Source organism: Hyaena hyaena, unplaced genomic scaffold (genome assembly GCF_003009895.1).
Source record: "Hyaena hyaena isolate Hyena2069 unplaced genomic scaffold, ASM300989v1 scaffold_616, whole genome shotgun sequence".
Lineage (NCBI taxonomy): Eukaryota > Metazoa > Chordata > Mammalia > Carnivora > Hyaenidae > Hyaena > Hyaena hyaena.
Window position 1 is genome coordinate 782552 of NW_024081247.1, and position 21066 is coordinate 803617.

Consider the following 21066-nt stretch of genomic DNA (forward strand, 5'->3'; position numbering starts at 1 on the left):
AAGGTTGAAAAGTAAAAATATAATGGAAGATACTGCTAGTCAAATAACTATAATAATATATATGAATGATATAAATTTATCCAAAAAGAGTAACCAAATAAAAATTATACAGAAAAATTATAAATAAAATATATGCTTTCTTTTTACTGAGAAAGTTCTTGTGATCATATTATAAAGGAATGTTTCTGCATAGTACCACATACGATGACTTTAAGACAAACATTATTACTAGAGATAAAGGACACTGTATAATAGGAAGAGGGTCAATCCTTTGGGAAGCTGTAACAATTATAAACATATACAAACTTAAAAGAGCCTAAAACTGAAGTAAAAGCAGACATAACTGAAGGAAAAACAGACAGTTCAACAATAGTAGTGGAAATCTTTAACTGCCCAATTTAAATAATGGATGGGGGTGCCTGGGTGGCTCAGTTGGTTGAGCAACTGACTCTTGATTTTGGATCAGGTCATGATCCCACAGTGGTGGGATTGAACCCCATGTTAGGCTCTGCTCTGAGCATGGAGCCTGCTTAATATTCTCTCTCTCTTTCTCTCTCTCTCTCTCTCCCCCCTCCCCAACTGTCCTTCTCTCCTGCTCATGCTCTCCCTGTCTCTAAAATAATAATAATAATAATGGATGAAACATCTAGACAGAAGAAGTAGCTTCGAAAACACCATAAACCACTTAGACCTAAGAAACAACTAATAGAATAGTCCACCAAGAGTAGAAAACACATTTTTCTCAAGTGCATATGGAATGTTCTCCATATTAGAGCACATATTATGCCATAAATAGGTTTCAGTACATTTAAATAAGTGTTGAAATCACACAGAGTATCTTCTTTGACTACAATGGCAAAAATAGAAATCAGTGACCAAAGGAAATTTGGGAAATTTTCAAATCTGTAAACTTTAAACACAATCCTAAATAAATAATGGGTCAAAAAAGAAATCACAAGGGAAACCAGAAAATACTTTGATTTGAATAAAAACAAAATGACAACACAATTAAACCTATATGAAGTTTAGTGAAATAAATCATCAGAGGAAAGTACGTGAAGAAAAGAACTTTAATCAATAGCCTTATATCTTATCCTAGGAAGACCAAACCAAATCCAAGGAGAAGGAGAAGGGAAAAAAAAATATTAGGAGATAAGTCCTCACAAAATATGAGCAAACTAAATCCAATAGTATATAAAAAGGATTATACACCATGTCCAAGTGAGATTTGTCCCAGAAATGTTTCAACACATGAAAATCAATGAATGTAATATACTATATTAACAGAATAAAGGGAAGAAACCACACAAGCATTTCAATAGATGCAGAAAAAGTATTTGACAAAATTTAATCCCATTTATGGTAAAAAAAAAAAAAACACAGAAACAAAATAGGAATAGAGAGAAACTTCTTCATCAACAGAATAAAAAAGTTTGTGAAAAACTCCCCTAAGGTCAGGAAAAAGACAAGCATATCCACACTTTGCCATGAATATTGATGAATATTTCCATTCAATATTGTTCTGGAGATTCTAGCCACAGTAGTTGAGGGTAGGGGGTAGAGTAGAAAGAAAGAAAGAAAGAATAAAAAATATATATATTTGGAAATAAAAGTAACAGAAGTGCAAGACTTCTTCACTAAAATCTACAAAACACTGTTGAAAAAAATTTAACAACTAAGTAAAATACAAAGATATCCTATATTAGTATTCTGAAAGACATGATCTCATTAAGATGCCAAAACCCTTAAAATGGATCCAGAGATTCGATGAAATTCCTATCAAATTCCAATGGCCTTGTTTTTCCCCCCAGAAAATTTCAAACTGATCCTAAAAATTCACATGGAAATGCAAGATACTCAGATTAGCCAAAATCGTCTTAAAAAAGACGAACAGTGTTGGAGAAATCACACTTCTAGCTTTAAAAATTACTACAAAACTGTAATACACAGTATGGTACTGGCATAAGAATGGACATGTAGATCAGTGGAGGAGAACTCAGATTCCTGAAATAAACCCATATTTATGGTCTGTTGATTTTTACATGGGTGCCAAGACTATTCTATAAGAAAAAAATAGTCTTTTTCTACAGATGATCCTAGGCGACTGGAGATACACATGTAAAAGAATAAATTCTGAGTCCAACATAAATCACATTATATAAAAATTGACTCAAAAATCATCAGAAACTTAAATACAAAAACTATTACTATAAAACTCTTGGAAGAAAGCAGAGGTGTAAATATTTGTGACCTTAGATTAGGCAATAGTTTCTTTGATGTGACATCAAAGGAACAAGCAATTTTAAATAATACATCAATTGGCTTCATTTAATAAAAAATTTTTTTGCTACAAAAGACATTGTCAAGAATATGAAAATACAACCCTGCCATGGGCAAAAACATTTGCAAGTCATATATCTGGTAAAGATCTAGTTTATGAAATACATAAAGAATTCTTACAACTCAAGGATAAAAAAGACAACCCAATTTAAAAATGGCAAGAGATTTAAACATTTTTCCAAAGATAAACAAATAGCCAGTAAGCACATTTAAAGATCATCCCATGATTGGTCATCAGAGAAATCCAAATCAAAACCACAATGAGGGGTACCTGCGTGGCTCTGTCCCTTAAGCCTCTAACTGGGCTCAGGTCGTGATCTCAGGATTCCTGGGTTTGAGTTTGGTTCTGTGCTGACAGCTCAGAGCCTGGAGCCTGCTTCTGATTGATTCTATGTCTCCCTCTCTCTCTGCCCCTCCTCTGCTCACTCCCTGTCAATTTCTGTCTCTCAAAAATGAATAAACATTAAAAAAAAAAAGGTAAAAAAAAAAAACCCTCACAATGAATTATCAATTCACACCCACTAGAGATGGCTATAATAGTTAAAACAAAAATAAACAAACAAAAACCCAAAAAGCAAAAGCAGAATATAACAAGACTTGACAAGGGTATGGAAAAACTGGAATCCTCATATACTGTTGTTTAAAATGTAAAATTTCCTGCTGCTTGGGGGGGAAAAATTGGCAATTATTCAGAAAGTTAAACATCAAGTTACGAAATGACCCAGCAATTCCAGACTTAAGTGTATACCCAGCAGAACTAAAAGCATATGCCCCCATAAAAACAAGGACTCAAATATTCATAAGAACATTATTCATAATAGCCCCAAAGTGGAAACAAAACAAATATCCATCTATTGGTGAACGTATAAACAATATGTGGAATATTCATATAATTATTTACAGTATTCAGCCATAAAACGGACCCTTGACAAAATTCTAGTTTAAAAGAAGGCAGATACACAAAGCCAACTATTTTACAAATTCATATGAAATGTCCAGAATGTTGTTCCATCCGGCCTCCCCAACCCTCACCAGCCAAATAAGGTCTGGGCAGTGAGGGCATTTCTGTTACCTCTGAAATCTTGAGATAAATACTGAAAGAAAAGGCATCACGGCGTATGCTGAGCGATGGCACCCAGTGAGCCCCACAAAGCTGTCAGGCCGTGCCTCACAGTTCGGAGTATATAGGTACCCGGAGGGGAACTCGAATGCTCGGGGCTGCAGTAGACCACAGGCGCGGCGCATGCGCCGCTGCGAAGTGCGCCCACAGCCCACTTTACTCCGGAAATTGTGCAGGGCTGGGATACCTCCAGGCAGGCCTTTGCGCCTGGCTAGGGTGGCGGCTGTGATCCAAGGGGTCGGTGAGCAGGATCTAGTGGCCAAACAGGCAGTGGGGGGAAGGCCTGGTGGCCCTGTGGGACCCTCAGGTCAGTGGGGAGGCCTCAGGATTCATGGAGAAGCGGTAAGCCCTCGGGATAAACAGGGAGGGGCCGGCCATTTGGGACTCCACGAAGACGTGACCTTCCTTTCTACGAGGACATTATAGATGCGGCCAACCACTTCTTTTTTTTTTAATGTTTTATTTATTTTTGAGAGAGAGAGAGAGAGAGCATGAGCAGGGGAGGGTCAGAAAGAGAGGGAGACATAGAATCCGAAACAGGCTCTGGGCTCTGAACTAGCTGTCAGCACAGAGCCCGACGCGGGGCTCGAACCCACGAAACATGAGATCATGACCTGAGCCAAAGTCGGAGGTTTAACCGACTGAGCCACCCAGGCGCCCCACCCCCAAGCACTTAAGGCCCCTGGAGCTCCACAGGGTGGCGGGCTCCCTGAGCTGGGGCTGGTACTCAGCACTCCCTGGTGATACCACCTGGTGGGTTGGGGGTGGGAGGTCTGAATGGCTTCCCTGCGCAGCGTCATGTCGCAGACGTCAAAGCTCAGGCCTCGCACAGTCTCCTGGCCCAGCGGCCGGGCTGGAAACGGGCCACCAATCTGTCCTTGATTTTGTTGAGGTATTGTACAGTCCTGGTGATGTATTGGGGCCAGTGCCATCAGGCCCAAAGTGATAGAAGATAGGATTCAGTAGGCAGAGAGGGAACGATTAGAAACCTGAGGCCCCTGGGTGTGGAAAAACATATTTTAGAACAATTACTGGGAGTGTCTGACCAGGCAAACCACCTCAGGCTAAGGTTTCTCTTAAGAATGTGACAGATACCACCTACACTCCCTCAGGTTTCCCTCAGGAACTTGACAAAAGACCTAACTAAAAATAAGTAGTAGATCACAACGGTATGGCCTACAATGATATGACCATAGGCCACCTCTCACAATGGAACTGAACCGATCAGGAATGGACCACCCAGCACCTAGAGCTGTGGAGCCCAGGGTGGGAGCTGAGAAGGAGCAAGGGGGAAGGGGGGAGGGGAAGCTGCTCAGAACCTTATGAAACAAGGACCCTTGCTTATAGTCATGGCTTTCACTTTCAAATGTCCCCCTCTGCAAAGAGAGCTTTCATACTATTCTTCCTCTCTGATCTTAGAAACTTGTGCTTGCTGCACGTTTTGTGTCCACCTCTTCATCCTTCGAAACCATGAGAAAATGAACCCTGGGTATTGAGTTAAATAATCCCACTACTAAAGCACCAGATCTTACGGGTCTAGGCCAGGTCCCATTTGTACTCTGGCCAGACAGTGGCCTGCTGCTTCAGATCCTGGCGGGCCCACATCTAGCTCTGGTCAGCGTCCTCCACCAGGTGGTCTGTGAGGGGCCACACTTTATGTGCTGCATTTTGTGCTTGTTTGGCGATCTGGACAGGCAGAGCACGTTTGACTCCCAGCCAGATTTTGTTTTTTAATTTTTTTAAATGTTTTTATTTATTTCTGAGAGAGAGAGAGAGACACAGTGCGAGCAGGGGAGTGTCAGAAAGAGAGAGAGAGATAGAATCTAAAGCAGGCTCCAGGCTCTGAGCTGTCAGCACAGAGCCTGACGTGGGGCTTGAAATCAAACTGTGAGATCATGACCTGAGTTGAAGTCGGCTGCTTAATTAACCAACTAGCCACCCAGGTGCCCCCCAGTCAGATTTTTTTGATAGGGATGCAGGTGTGGTCCTCCTCCAGGGTCTTCAGGCAGGTCTCAGGTGCAGCTCATTGGCACGTGCCCTGATTTGCACCCAGGATGCACTGCTTGATGATGCACTACTCCATGGGGTCTGACTTGGCCAGCTGCTTCGGCCCCTCTACTGGCTTGGGTAGGTCAGAATGGTTCTTGGCCCCCACTGCAAACGTGATGACAGTCCTTTCACTGAACTTCATCATCACCTGTATGTTATAGGTATGCTCCAAGGTGCTGATGGTACCCATCACTAAGAAATTAGTCAGTGCACACCAGACACTTAATATTCCCACCAAGGCACATAGGTTTATGGTTGCCAGGACTGGGTCAAGGGGGAACGGGGAGTGGCTGTTAATGATATAGGGCTTCTTTGGGGGATTATGAAAGTATTCTAGAATTAAATAGTGATGATGGTTATATAACCTTGTGATTATACTAAAAACACTGAATCGTACACTTTAAAGAGGTGAATTTTATGGTATGTGAATATAACAGTTTTTAAGTTAAACAATATTACTCAGAACAGCATTTAGTAAATTGCATGCTGAGTAAATCTCTGCTTTAAATGGATTGGATTATCAAATCAATTTTTTTTTACTATATCTTTTTACTATATCTATGATATCTCAAGATAATTTGTAACTTTAGTTATATTAGAAAAGAAAGTGGTCTAAAAACTAGTAATGTAAGTGTCCATATTAAGAATATGTGGAAAAACAAACACAAAGAAAGAAGGAAAAGAAGGTGTAATAATTAATAAAACAGAAAATAGACCACCACCAACAAAAAAAAACCCTAGAGATAATTAAAAAGATCAGAAATTACCACTTTGAAAAGTTTAGCACAAATAGACACATCTGGCAAATTGATCAAGACAAACCAGAAGAAGAAACAGAAGAAGCAAATAAATGAGAATTGTATGTAGAAAGATATAAAAGTAAAAAAATATTAGCAATGTGATATCAGTATACTTAAAATTTAACCAAATGAACAAATTTTAAAACAAAGAAATATAAGTTGCCAATAGTGAATTAAGAATAAACAGAAGGCCTAAAGAATCCTATTACCAATAAATAGTTTATATCAATAGTATCTCTCTGAAAATTAACATTCAAAAAAAATTAATTAAAATATTTTATTTTTCAGAGAACAGAAAACGAAGAAAAATTCCCCCAATTCAATTGTGAAGTTATAAATACCTTGCTAACAAAACCAGACTAAAACAAGATGAGTAAAAAATTCCATCATGTTTAATGGTGAGACATTAAAAGTCTCATTTTAAAAATCAGGAACAAGAAGATAAATGTGCATATTTTTATTGCTTCATTTAACAGGGTTCTAAAGGATCTAAACTAAGCAATAGGGGAGGAAAGTAATAAAATTATAATGGGAGAAAAGTAAAAATCAAACCTCACTTTCAGATGATCAAGCTGATATTAGTGAATTAATAAGATAAAGTTGTAATATAAGATTAAATATACGACTATATATGTATTGTGTTAGCATGTTGATTTATAATAATATCAAGCTAAATGTGATTTGGGAGAGGTGAGAGAACTCGGGGTTCTATTTCTTCATGTGTTATGATTGCACATATCCTATTTTACCAGTATTCTTCATACTTTACACATACATTATATTTTTTACATGTATGAAATATTTCCTATTTCAACAAATAAGACACTAATCTGTAAAAAAAAAAAAAAGATATATTATGAAATACAATAAATAGGAAAACTGATGCAGTATCAGTATCATAACTCAAATATATGACACTGCCATGAAATTCAGTTTTATAATTAGTGAAAATATTACCTAAAAAGCAAAATATTACAGGTGGTTAGTTTGTAAAAAGGTATTGCTAAATATAATAGAAATTATTCCAGAGCCAACCATTTGTAAATATAAGTCACTTGAAAATACTGTTGGTCAGCATGTTTTAGATATGGCTGTGACTGTACAAAACAACTTGGAAAAGTTTAATTATTTTATTATTTATTTCAGCTAAAAGCAAAGAATAATCATCCAACTCTGTATGTTTATTTATAGTACAATAAGAATTTTGATATGGCCACAGTAATTTCATGATGATTGACACAACATAAGGAAAGGATTTATTTTTGATGTTAAGAAAACTACCATGTTGAATATCATCTGGTAGAAGTTAATAAATAAGACCTCACACTGTGTTCTTGTGATGTTAATGACAGAGTTAATGACAAACATTTTCAAAGGTTGGTACATAATTAGGTTCAGTACATCATCCAGCAAAGATTGCTTTGGGCTTAAAAGTTTGAGATCTGCCAAAACATAATAATAAACACTGCAAGTCTGATAAATTTCTGTAGTTTGAATATGGACATCTCAATGCTTTGCTTGATGAGCTGAATGTTGTCTGTAGTGGCTGACTGGTTTACACAGAGGATGGAAAGCTTAAGGATGGTACAATGCCAAAGTGATAGAAGTTAATTTTAACTGATAATCAATATTTATGCCAGCATTCCAAATATCAATTTTAATGTCATTTAAATACAGATATTGTAAACTTACCAAAAGCAAATACCAAAAGAAAGTTTATTAACCATATTATTTTCCAAAGAGCCAACCAGACATATTCCATTCCATACGCATGTACAGAATTAATCTGTATCATAGAACACTCATATTCCATTAAATAATGTGGAATGTGGTTATATTTGTGTATATCTCTTCATTGCATAGACTAGATACAAGTGGCCTGCCTTTTTAAGTATGATTAACTTGCTCCTGATGTACCACACATAGGAGTTTTTGCTTGCAAACCAATGTAGATTGGTCAGTTTTTGCTGTAATACAAAACAGACTTTGTGAGGTGATTCAAAGGGAAGCCGTCAGCATCGCTCTCAAAAGTGCTGGAACAAACAATTAGTTTTTAATTAACACTGTAATCCAAAAAATTTGAAAAGTTACTTTCAAGTATTTAAATAAGCGATATGTGCAAGTAGGATTTGATTATCTTCTTTCCAAATAGTGTCTATGGGAAAGTTGTTTTAAGTGAATAACTTGATCCATATTGCTAATCTTAGATCGAAATCAGTGTCCAGAAATTAAAAATTTTTTGCTTAAACTTCACTATACAAACTCTGTGACAATGAAATTGCATGTTTTTTTTAAATTAATATTGGTAGAGTGAATAAAGAGCAAAAAAACAAGGTTATTGAAATATTATGAAACTGAATATGGTAACAAGTACTAAAATCTTACCCAAGATTGGTAATCCTACATGAAATCTGTTGTGCAATACTCTCAACCATGTTCAGAATTATTAAATGATTGCTTTCTTTTGTAATGCCTGATAAGATGGTGGCAGCTGGATCGCAATAATAGTCCCAATAAGTTTTTCCTCCTAGTGTGTTCACCTTCCTTTCCAATGTGACTTTGGAGCATCCATCATCAAAAGATGGGCATTAGCAGCGTGTCCCTTAACTCTGGGCTGGCCCTATAACTTGCTTTGGCCAATAAAATACAACAAATGATAGTTGCCAGTTCTGAGCCTTGACCAGAAAAGGCACTGTAAGCTTCTATTTCTCCTCTCAAGCCAAGAGATCAAAGCTGCTGGAGGAAAATGAGAGACAGCATGGTGCAGCCAAGGCTATTGGCCTGTAAAAGATCAAACCCCAAATAAGCAACATCAATGCTTAGTTGACCTGTGTCTTACTGCAGATGTATGAGTGAGCCATTCTGAGCCCACCTGAGATTAATAGAACCACTCAGCACAAGTATGCATAAGTGAACTAAAATGAATAGGAGTTTGTTTTGGTTGTTTTTTATGTAGCATTAATGCAACAGTGGATAACTTGACTATCAAAGGACTACAAAGACTATGGTTCCCACAGTATTCAAGGCAAAATTCTATACCAAGGACTGGCAAACTTATTCTGTAAAGGACCAGATAGTAAAAATTTTAGCTTTTGTAGGTCACATGCATTGCATATTCCTCTTCGTTTTTTTCTTTTCTTTTTTTAACAACACTTTACAAATCTAAAACCATTTTTAGCATTTGGGCTGTAGGTAGAAAAATAGCTGCTGTCCAGATATGGCCCATTGGCTGTAATTTGCTGACCTCTGTTCTATACCACACAAAGACATGATGTTACTAACACAATACAAAATAAAAGATGTTGGGGCTCAGAATGCAAAGTAATACAATAAAAGCTAATACAATTTTAGTTTTTTATTTTTAATTTTGTATTTATCTTCAGTGGGTGCTGGTAAAATTTTAATAACCAGCTGTTATTAACCAGCCAATTTCAAGCAATCAGAGGAATAGAGCTGAGATGTATGCAATTGGCTCACATGAGCCAGTAAGAGCTGGCTCTGTTGTACTACCTGTATATTGTATTGCCCATACTTTAGTTCAATAGCAAATATTAAAGAAATTGATTATAATCCAGATAGTGGGCTTTTCTTAAACTGACTTACTCCTTTCATTTACCTCACCTTCCTGATCCCCATAAGGTTTGGTTGTGTGACCCTTTGTCCTGGAGAAGACTACTATCTTTGCAGCTACCTTCTATAATTGACTTAATTGCATTACCTATGACCTAGTTTCAAAGAAAATCACTTAATAATAAACTTACTTTTCTTGGCTTGATCACCTTCAGTGAAAGAACAGGAAATTGTCTTATTTTCAGGCATGGTTATTTACAGTATTTTGAAACCTAATTAGAAAGAAAAATCTTTAAATATCATGATTCACAAATAGTATATATTTTATTTCACTAAAAATTGTCAATTAATAATGTCAGAATAGGTTTCTAATACTCGATATCGATATATAAAAACCAACACTAAATTATGTTAAAAATGTAAGTAAATGCAACAATATACTCTTTTTCCTATGAGAACTATTATGATCCTATTTGGGAACACCAAATATGAAAATCCTCATTAAAAAGGGATCTTTGATCCTCTGCTTTGCAAACACCTTTGAAACAGACACCTGACCTACCTATGAGATTTTTTAGCATTTATCATTGTAACTGTAGGCTCTAAGTCCTATGGAGATTCTGGAATCTAAAATGCTCCATTTCCTATGATAAAGTTAAACATTACTATCATCTCTACTTTTCCTCCATTCCCTTTTTTAACATTTTTTTATGGAGAAAATTAAATATATACAAAGGTAAAGAGAAAGTGTAATGGATCTGTATGTGTCCTTCAACCAATTTCAACCAGTGACCAATCTAAATTCTATACACCTACCCAATATCTTGTCTAACCTACCGACGCTCAGTCATAGTTAAGCAAATCTCAAATATAGTACTGCATTTGTAAATATTTCAAGAATTTTTAAAACATAGCAATAATACCAATAATATAATTAAGACAGTAATAATACTGTCTTAATATCACTAAACATATAGTTGGTGTTTACATTTCTCTCATTGGCTTATATCTTTTTCCTATTTTTAAAGGTTTTGGAGTAATAACAAACAAGCATAACATTCAACTGAAATGTCTTTTAATTCTCTTTATAAGTTCTCCTTTTAATTCTCTTTATGAGGTTCTTTTCTCTACAAATTATCAATGTAGAAATCAAATATGTCGTCCTATACAGTTTTGATATTGTTGACAACATCCCTGTTTTATATTTAATAAGTTACTCAACTGTAATTCCTATAAATCAGTACTTAATAGAAATTTAAACTACTGAATGGAAAGATAATAATTCTATAACATAGAATAGCTACCTCTTTTAATTTATAGACCTAAAACATCATTGAGTTTAGAGATTAGAAATCAACTAGTTCAATTTTTTCTTACTTTTACTAATTAGGAAATCCTTACTAAAATTGGTAAATTCATTCAATGTAAAAAGACAGCTTAGGGAAGAGTGCTATGAAAGAAAACCTGAATTCCATGTCTTGTGCCCCTTTGAATAAACCAAGCTACTGCATCAAGACCAACTTATTAATGGAAAGGAAGCTATAGAAAAGTACATAATTAAAATTTACTTTATACTGGGGTGCCTGGGTGGCTTAGTCAGCTAAGCGTCTGACTTTCGCTTAGGTCATGATCTCACGGTTCGTGGGTTCGGGCCCCGTGTCGGGCTCTGTGCTGACTGCCAGCTCAGAGCCTGGAGCCTGTTTCAGTCTGTGACTCCCTCTCTCTCTGACCCTCCCCTGCTCACACTGTCTCTCTCTCTCTCCTAGAAATAAATAAAACATTAAAAAAAAATAAAAAATAATAAAAAATAAAATTTACTTTATATCAGCAATTTTTTAATTCAATGAAGATTGTAGTTGAAACATGGAATCCTATTTTCCCTTCTACACGAAAGTACTAGAAAAATAGAAGAAAATTAATTGTTCTAGTAATGTAGAACTGGGTAACTTGGAAAAATACTCTTACAAATTACTACTAACAAAAATATGGTTAAAATGTATTTTTTAAATCTTCATAGACGTATCTGAGAACTAACAAGGTAATAATAAATAACTGGGCCAAGTTCTTTTAGAAGACAAAAACCCATAAAGGTGAGACCAACATGTAAGGCTTCTTTTTCCAAGGGCAGTATCTGATATGGGAGAGGCAGCTGAATGACTGGGCGGTTCTTGTAACAGCCACACAAAACTTTGGAAACAAAAGATAGAATCCAAATTCTACCAAGTTATGTAGAAAACTACCCATTCTTACTACTGGAGACTATTGGAAAACTAACCTTTTCCTAGGATTGAGACCCCAGAAGTCTGTGTCTTAAGGAACAGAATGAAATTGAACTGTAGTCATTATAAAGACTGCCCATAGACTGAAGCCAACCACAGATCATCTGGGTGACTCAAAATGTCACAGAAGGAAAGTAAATTAAGGACATTCTTGCCCAGCACAAAATGAAAGGTAACCCCACACACAAAGAGACTAAATAATACAAATCACCAAAAAAGGAAAGATATTGAAGATAGTAAAGTTACCAGGTATAAACCACCTAACTATGCTTAACATGTTGATAAATATAACATTACATCTTTAAATTTCAGAAATGAAAATTATGAAAATTGACAACTGAAGATTTGAAAAGAAGTCTTTTTAGAAATATTTGAATTGCAAACTACTATACCTGTGATTCTAAACTCCGTGGTAAACTTAAAAGCAGATATGAAAAAGCTGAAGAAAAAGAATTAGTAAAACAGGTTCAGAAAAAAAAACGGTCTTGAATGAAGCATGTAATAAAAAGATTGAAAATACAGATGCAAGCATAAAAGTCAGTGTTCTCAACCTCACTTTCAGAAAGATGGAGTGGATGTACTTATCCCTATTCCCTCCCCTGAGTACAGCAAAAAAAACCCTACTTGTTATCTCTAAAACAAACATGAGATGACTTTCAAAGGTGGAGAGAAGTAGGCAGGCTGGATAGGCACCTTGGAACCAGAGGAACAATGAGGTGGTGAGTTTCCAGATTTTGTTTTAGTTATATATCCTGGACTTAAAGCTGAAGAAACCGGTAAACCATAAATGCCAGTGGGTGCAGACCAGATAAATCTCCAACAGAAGTCTGGTCTCTAGCAAAGGGGACAGGAAAAGGGCAGCTTAACAAGGGAGAATACATTTAGATAATAACCGTTTTACTCCAGCCAAACACCAGAGAAAAAGCTGTGGCCCCTCAAAGGTGGAGTAAGGAGCCACCTTGCTAGGTGGTTATGAGGCATCCCAATCTTCCTGCTGGAGTGATGTCAGAGAAGCCAGGTAGGAGTACAGGACTTTCAGCCCACTGGTTAGAGTCAAGCTTCTCCACTTTCATTGTCAACCAACACTGTGTGGGGAGCCAGTGTCAACACAGGCTTAATGGTGAATCACCTTCCACCACAACCCAGCAGGCGTGAGACTGCACCCTCTGCGTGGACCCAGTGGAGGACACATAGGAAGGAGTAGCTAGGCACCCCTACCTCTCCCAGCTAAAAGTCAGTGGAGGCCTAATGGGGAGCTGGAACCCCCACCCCTGCCTGGCAATAAGAAGTACAAAGTAAACCACAATGACATATCTATATACCTAGCAGAATGGCTAAAACAAAAAACTGTTTTAACACCCAATAGTAGCAAGGATGTTGAGGAACTGCATCATTCAGACATTGCTGGTTAAAATGTAAAAGGATAAAGCTACTTTGGAAAATAGTTCAATTCTTTTTAAAACTAAAAGTGGACCTTCCAATACAACCTAGCAATTGTACTCTTAAACATATTTCCCAGAGAAAAAAAATTATTTTCATTCAGAAACTTCTGCATAATATTCATAGGAGCTTTGTTTATATTATCTAAAACCTACTGGACAGCAACATGCAAAAGAATAAAACTGGACCACTTTCTTATACCATGCACAAAATAAACTCTAAATGGATTAAAAACCTAAATGTGAGACATGAAACCATAAAAATCCTAGAAGAGAACACGGGCAGTAACTTCTTTGACACTGGCCATAGCAACAACTTTCTTTTAGATATGTCTCCTCAGGCAAGGGAAACAAAAGCAAAAACACACTAGCCAAAACCTGCACAACACCCAAATGTCCTTCAGTGTGTGAGTGGTGAACAAATTGTGGTACATCTATAACATGGAATACAACCCTGCAATGAAAAGGAAAAGACTATTGATACATACAACAATTTGTGTGAACTCCAGATTAATTATGCTACTGAAAAGAAAAAACCTCAAAAGGTCCTATATTGCAGGATTTCATTACTTTTTAAGTTTGTTTATTCTGAGTGAGAGAGAGAGAGGGAGGGAGGGAGGGAGGGAAGAGAATCTCAAGCAGGCTCCTCACTGTCAGCACAGAGACCGATGCAGGGCTTGAACTTACAAACCGTGAGATCATAGCCTGAGAAGAAACCAAGAGTAAGATACTTAACTGTGTAAGCCACCCAGGCCCCCCGCAGGATTTCATTTTATCCATTAAATAGTGTAATGACAGTGATTGAGAACAGATAGTGGTTGCCTGGGGCTAGAGATGGTTGAAGGGTAACATCAGGGAAATGTGATGATGCACAATTAAGGGTCTTGATTGTGGTGGTGTTTACACAAAGCTACACATGTGATAAAATTTCATAGAGTTATACACCTATACAGAAAAAAAGTGCAGGTATTGCTGGGGAATCAATAAGCACTACAGTTTGTGCATTTGATGTTGTACTATCATTACCTGTGATGTTAATACTGGGGGATGATGGCTGAAATGGACACAAAACTGTCCTGTATGTTTCTTTGCAACTTCCTATGATTCTTAATTATTTTGAAATAAAAAGCTTAATATAAAACAATAAAGGGAAAGAAAAAATGATACCTAGAAAATCTCCATGCTTGTAGAAATTAAGAAATAAATTATAAATGAACTACACAGAAGAATACATCACAATGGAACTTAGAAAAAAATTTGGACAATGATCACAAATATAAACATATTGTAACATGTAGGACACAACTAGAGCAGTCTCTGGAGGCGGTAGTGTGGAGATGGGAGAGTGTCTATTTTAAGCAGAATTCCAAGGGGAAGTCCTCTTTGAGAAAGTTATGTCTGATTGTAATGAACGGAGAGAATGTACCAAAAGATTTTAGGGAAGAGTTATCCAGGCTGCAGATGTTCTAGAGTCAGGAATAATTTAGAATGACACAGAAATGGTAACTGTTGGTAGTAATTAACTCTAGAACCAGTCGTAATGCAAAAGGGTGAATTAACAACCACAAAAAGTCTATATAGTGTTTCAGCTAACTTTTATCCAAAACATTCCATCCTTGGACCAGGTCACTGTTTGAAATCCTCAAGCTGTTTCCATCTTCATGGCAGGACAGGTCCTTCACAGGCCTTGCCAGAAAGGTGGCTGCTAAATTATCATTAATTTTGCAAGCCAATTAGGGACTTGTAGTAGCTTAAAATCAAACATGGTGAGATCTATACCATGGAATCCGCAAATACCAGAAATGAGGTTTTGTTTTCGTGTTTGTTCTGAGAGGTGGTTGTTAAACATTTATCAGTATACTGCTACCAAAGAAAGATTCCTGAGAAGATAGGACATGAGCTGTGTCATTAGATAGAATGTAAGGTTACTGGAAGAGACGATGAGAGAATTATAGATGTGGTGACAGAAGTGAGCTGGGTTATCAAATCTGGAGTGGGTTCCACTTAGAGAAAGACGAATAGAGAATGTGATTCTATAAATTGGGTTATGAAGAAGAATAGAGTCATAAGAATGGAATAGTAGGTAAGAATAAATATTAACTTCAGGCTAAAAAAGTTTAGACATCAGTTTTTTCAAACGTATTCATTCTTTTTTTTTTTTTTTTTTTTTTTTTTAAAGATTTTATTTATTTCTAGGAGAGAGAGAGAGAGAGACAGCGTGAGCAGGGGAGGGTCAGAGAGAGAGGGAGTCACAGACTGAGCCANCCGACGCGGGGCTCGAACCCACGAACCGCGAGATCATGACCTAAGCGAAAGTCGGACGCTTAACCGACTAAGCCACCCAGGCGCCCCTCAAACGTATTCATTCTTAAACTCTATTTCCAACTTCTCTCTTTTGACCTATCTCAGAGTGGAAATAGAAAAAATTAGATCTAAATTCTGATTTCCTATCAATGAGCTTACAAACTAAATACATCTGTGCTTTCATGGCCTCTTTCTGTTTTGACATGTCGGGGTATCCCTCTACCTGTTTGTCTTCTCCCTCTGCGTCTGCTAGAGAGTTCAGAACATCCTCCCTCTTGACTTATTACTTCCAATTACAGTTTCAAAATTCTTATCTTACTAAAGCTCTCTTTTTTGCTCTCTTCTTAAAACAATTGTTTATCTTGGCATTCACGAAGCCACACATTTCTTGGTTTAACTCCTTTCCAATAAATCAAAATGCCTTTCATTCCATAGTTTTGATTTCTTATGAAAACCACTTCATCAGAACATACTCTTTACTCTCTATTCACTTACTGTGCTTTATTTTTTCTAATGAGTATTATTATTTACATGATAATACATTTTTATAATATTTCCTTTGTTTTCTCTTTTCTCTGTTAGAAGGCAAAATCTGGGGGTACTTGGGTAGCTCAGTTGCTTAAATATCGACTTTGGGTCAGGTCATGATCTCATGGTTCATGGGTTTGAGCCCTGCATCAGACTCCGTGCTGACAGTATGGAGCCTGCTTGGGATTCTCTGTCTCTCTGTCTCGCACTTTCTCTCCTCTCAAAAATAAACTAATCTTTAAAAAAATTTTAAAAGAAGGCAAAATCTGTGTTCGTTGCTGTACTCCTACCACCGGTTAATAGCAGTATTAAATAGATGTTTCTATAGTAATGAGAATGTTTGAAATCTTATCACATGCCAACCCACATGATTGCATGGAATTATTATTAATCACTTAAAATCTGGCTACTATAACCCAGGAATTGTTTTTTTTGTTTGTTTGTTACATTTTAATTAATTCAAATTTAAATGGCCACATATGGCTAGGTGCTACTACATTGGACAGCACAGGTCCACCACAGTGCCTTCTCCATAGGAGGGGTTCCACAGGGTCTCGTTGAAAATGAAAAAATGCATGAATGAAAAATAAATGTATGCAAGAATGAAACACCTGCAGTCGGTTTTTAGTTTATAGATTTGGCTTAGAACTGTTACCTTCCCCTCCATCTGTTCAAGATTTCGGGCATTGGTTGTTATTAAGTTTTTGCTTAGAATTTATACTTGTGTCCATACTTGAACAGCCTATTAATAACAAGGGTTTTGTTTCACCACATTAAGCTGGCATCTTAGCAAAATTTGTTTTGAGTAATTCCTCATTACTCAAACAAGATTTCTGAGCTTTTTGTCTTTCTGGATAGAAAACCCTCTCACTTTACCCATTTCCTCTCATAATTTTCTTTGTACTTGTTTTAAATATTCTTAAGGTGAAATATTACATGGCAACATAAAGGTAAACACCTCATATTCTACAATGCAGGCTAAGATATAAGTGGTTAATAATAACATTCAAATTTCATTGTATTATTCAGTGGTCACATTTCATTCTCCCTCACCAAAAATTACCACCATCAAAATTAGAATTCCTGTGACTCCTATGTATCTCAATATACTGTATCATATTGATTCAAAGTTTTACAACTTTAAATGAATGATATTATACTCTGCAAGTCATTCTACAGCTTTTTTTTATTGTTTAGTACATTTTTGAGATTTGTGTTTTTATGCCTAGGTATCTTTCATTCTTTTTCTCTGCTGTATAGGATACTACTTTTTAGTACACCCTTTTTCTATTGGTGATCATTTTAGTTGTTTCCAAAGATTTTCAATGTTATGACCAAGTCTCCTGTAAGGTTTTTAAAGTTTATTTATTTATTTTGAGAGAGAGAGAGTCATAGAAAACAGGAACACAGTTGGGGTGGAGTGGTGGAGAGATGCTTGGCAAATGCAGGACTTAAACTCAAACCTTGAGATCTGAACCATGATCTGAACTGAAGCCAGACACTTAACCCACTGAGCCACCCAGGTGCCCTTCTACTGTGGGTTTCTTACATACTTTACTTTGTGTCCTATACTAGAGAATCTCTGGTGTATACACATGGTAAAGTACATTCTTGGTTGTGGCTTAATTTTTTTTAACCTTCAGTAGTTCTAGATATAGTCCTTTGTGATTAATGCATTACAAGGATCTTCTCCTAGATTATTTCAGTGTTCCTATTTGAAAATATATTTATTTTTAATGGAAATAAGCATATAAATCAGTTTGGATCACCCCCTGCTTAAATCTGCAAACAATACCAAAAGTCATTAATTAGACAATTTAGAAACTCATCTTAAACCCTCAGAAAAAGTAAAGACCTTAAAGGAAATGATAGTACCATATATTCTTCTAAAATATAAGAAATACTATTTATATACTTCATCTTTGTAAGATGAGGTTTCTTTTTATCTATGTGATTTTCATGGTTTTGATAAGGCTATGAAATTAATGTGCTGTTTTCCTGTTCTTTCATATCCTCATAAAAACATTAAACAACTTTAAAGTATCTTAAGTCATCTAAGTAGCCATGATTACCTCACACATTTTTTTCAGTCATAAGTGCAAACATATGGATAGTATTCAAGCAATTGTGGAAAACATTTATTTGTTTATTCTTACTGGATTTATCTATCATTCAGTTGATTTATTTTATAACAATTTAAATATGCCCCAAAATGGTTGGAAGTCTACATTTTTTTGACAAAGAAGATTTTAAAAGGCTTGACAACAGGAAATACTTCATAAACTATTGAAATGTTAAAAAAAAAAAAAAATAAGGGTGCCTCAATGGCTCAGGTCATGATCTCATAGTTCATGGGTTCAAGCCCCCATCAGACTTTGCACTGAAAGTGCAGACAGAGTCTGCTTTGGATTCTCCCTCTCTCTATGCCCCTCCGCTCATGCACGTTCTCTCTCTCTCACTCTAAAAATAAACAAACATTTAAAAATTTTAAATAATTACTTACTTTTTCCAATTTTCAAACCATAATATAACTGACATTTCATTTTTTTTAATTTTTTAAATGTTTTATTTATTTCTAGGCGAGAGAGAGAGAGACAGCGTGAGCAGGGAAGGGTCAGAGAGAGAGGGAGACACAGACTCTGAAACAGGCTCCAGGCCCTGAGCTGGCAGTCAGCACAGAGCCCGACATGGGGCTCGAACCCACGAACCATGAGATCATGACCTAAGCGAAAGTCGGACGCTTAACCGACTAAGCCACCCAGGCGCCCCTAATTGACATTTCAAATGGAGACCATCAACCAAGAAAGCAAATGGGAATCAGAGTCAGCATCCTGGCCAAAGTCAGTAATCAAAGATTTGTTCTTAACTGAGCAGAGAGGAATGACCAACTGAGTAGTGACTGAGACTAAAGATCTAAAATGTCTAAACCAGATTGCCAATTATCTTAGTTCTTCTTTAGTTGCAGATAGGAAAACTCAATTTAAGCAAAAAAATAAAATTAAAATAAAATAAAATAAAAACAACACAACTCTACAAAAACAAATAGTACAACATAAAAAAATATTTATAGTAAAGATAATGGATAGTTAGCAGGAAGTGTCAACAGTCCATCCATAACAGAAGCAGGAATACAGGGACTTAGATCCCAACAGCATTCTGTCTTGGCCTGTGATACTCTTTTCATACTCATTCTAGTTTCCTTTCTACAACTTGACTTTTTCCAGGTTTCAGAAATCTTCTCTGCTGACACCTCCTGAGATTGATATTATAGAGCTTCAGTCACCACAGTGATACTGACTCTTTCTGTTTTGATTCCAGTTATCTTTGCGGGGATTCTAATTAGCCTTACTTGGGCCAGATACCTATATATGACCCAGTCAATTGTTGCTGGGAGGTCAGGATACTATTATTGTACAAGCTTAAATTAAGTCTGTTCTCCATTCCTGGCCACAGTTATGGCCAGGGATGAGGCTACTGTCAGCATAGCTGCCCTCACTGTAATGTTGCAGATGGCAGGGTGGAGGAAAGGATAGGGAATTAAGTCTAAGCAGACATTCCCAGGGCCTCTATTCCAAAAATGGCATGGAGACTAACAAACTGTGATTCTACACAGAAGAATATTTTGGCAATCATGCAGAGATGTTTCTAACAATTTGAGTTTTTCCAACAATGAACAATGCTATGTTGTGAGGTAGAAAGCATTATGTAAATAAAAAAGATTATGGATAAACTATAAAATCATTTATTAAGTGTTATATAGGAAAGATTTGGAAAAGTCTAAGAGACTGGACTGCATTATCTTCTACGATACACTTTGATAATTGATAATGCTTGGTTTATTTCATTGTAGCCATTCATTTGATTCATTTAGCAATTTTTAGCTTATATATTGTTTATCTCACTATGCAGTTTAGGATACAAAAGTATGAGACATATTCTGAGTAGCCATCAAGGTACTCACCAATTTGATTATATATTTTTAGTTAATACCAACAAATTTTAACACAACGTCTAAAAGTTACATGTCCATGAGACAATAAAAATATTCCTTGGTGTATTCCTGACCCCCCTTGCCTCCTTACCATATGTTCTGTATTCTAGCCATATACTTCCGGGCTGCCATTCCCTTACAAATTCTTTTTAGTCTACTTTTCCTTAGGTGTCTAATATGATGTCCCCCTCACTACAAAACAAATTTACTTACTCTTCCCTATACTTTTTTACTACTTCAGTGTCATATTGTACTTACCATAGAGTTTCTTAAATAATTGTGCACGTGTTTTTTCCCCACTGAATTATGAGATGGGAGAGGACAAGGATGTTGTCTTATTTAGTTTTTATAATCAAAGTGCAACACAGTAAAAACTCTAAAAACTTATTATAGCAAGATGAGGAGAGTGAACAGTGGGAAGTTTTTGAATGAGATGTGACTATAAAAATCAAAGTTAGAGTTATGTTAATAACAGAAAACAAAATAATTGTCATTTACATATAAAGACCCTACAAATGACATTTGCTCATAAAGTAGCATAATCTTGCCTTAAACATAGAAAAGATTCATATTTATAATAAAGTATAGGTCAGTATTCCAATCACAGATTCTAGGAAAAACATTTGTTTTCAATATGCAATCATTA

At 36.2% G+C, this 21066-nt stretch overlaps 1 protein-coding gene across 3 annotated transcripts in view; it reads right to left on the bottom strand.

The window, feature by feature from the left end:
- Window positions 1-21066, bottom strand: part of CCDC178 (coiled-coil domain containing 178) — a 431956-nt gene that overhangs the window by 399240 nt on the left and 11650 nt on the right. For all 3 annotated transcript variants that reach the window (XM_039257381.1, XM_039257382.1, XM_039257380.1), the window contains exon 2: window positions 10071-10151. In XM_039257381.1, the coding sequence (XP_039113312.1) occupies window positions 10071-10128 (58 nt within the window). In that variant the 5' untranslated portion in view covers window positions 10129-10151. The remainder of the gene's footprint in view (window positions 1-10070; window positions 10152-21066) is intronic.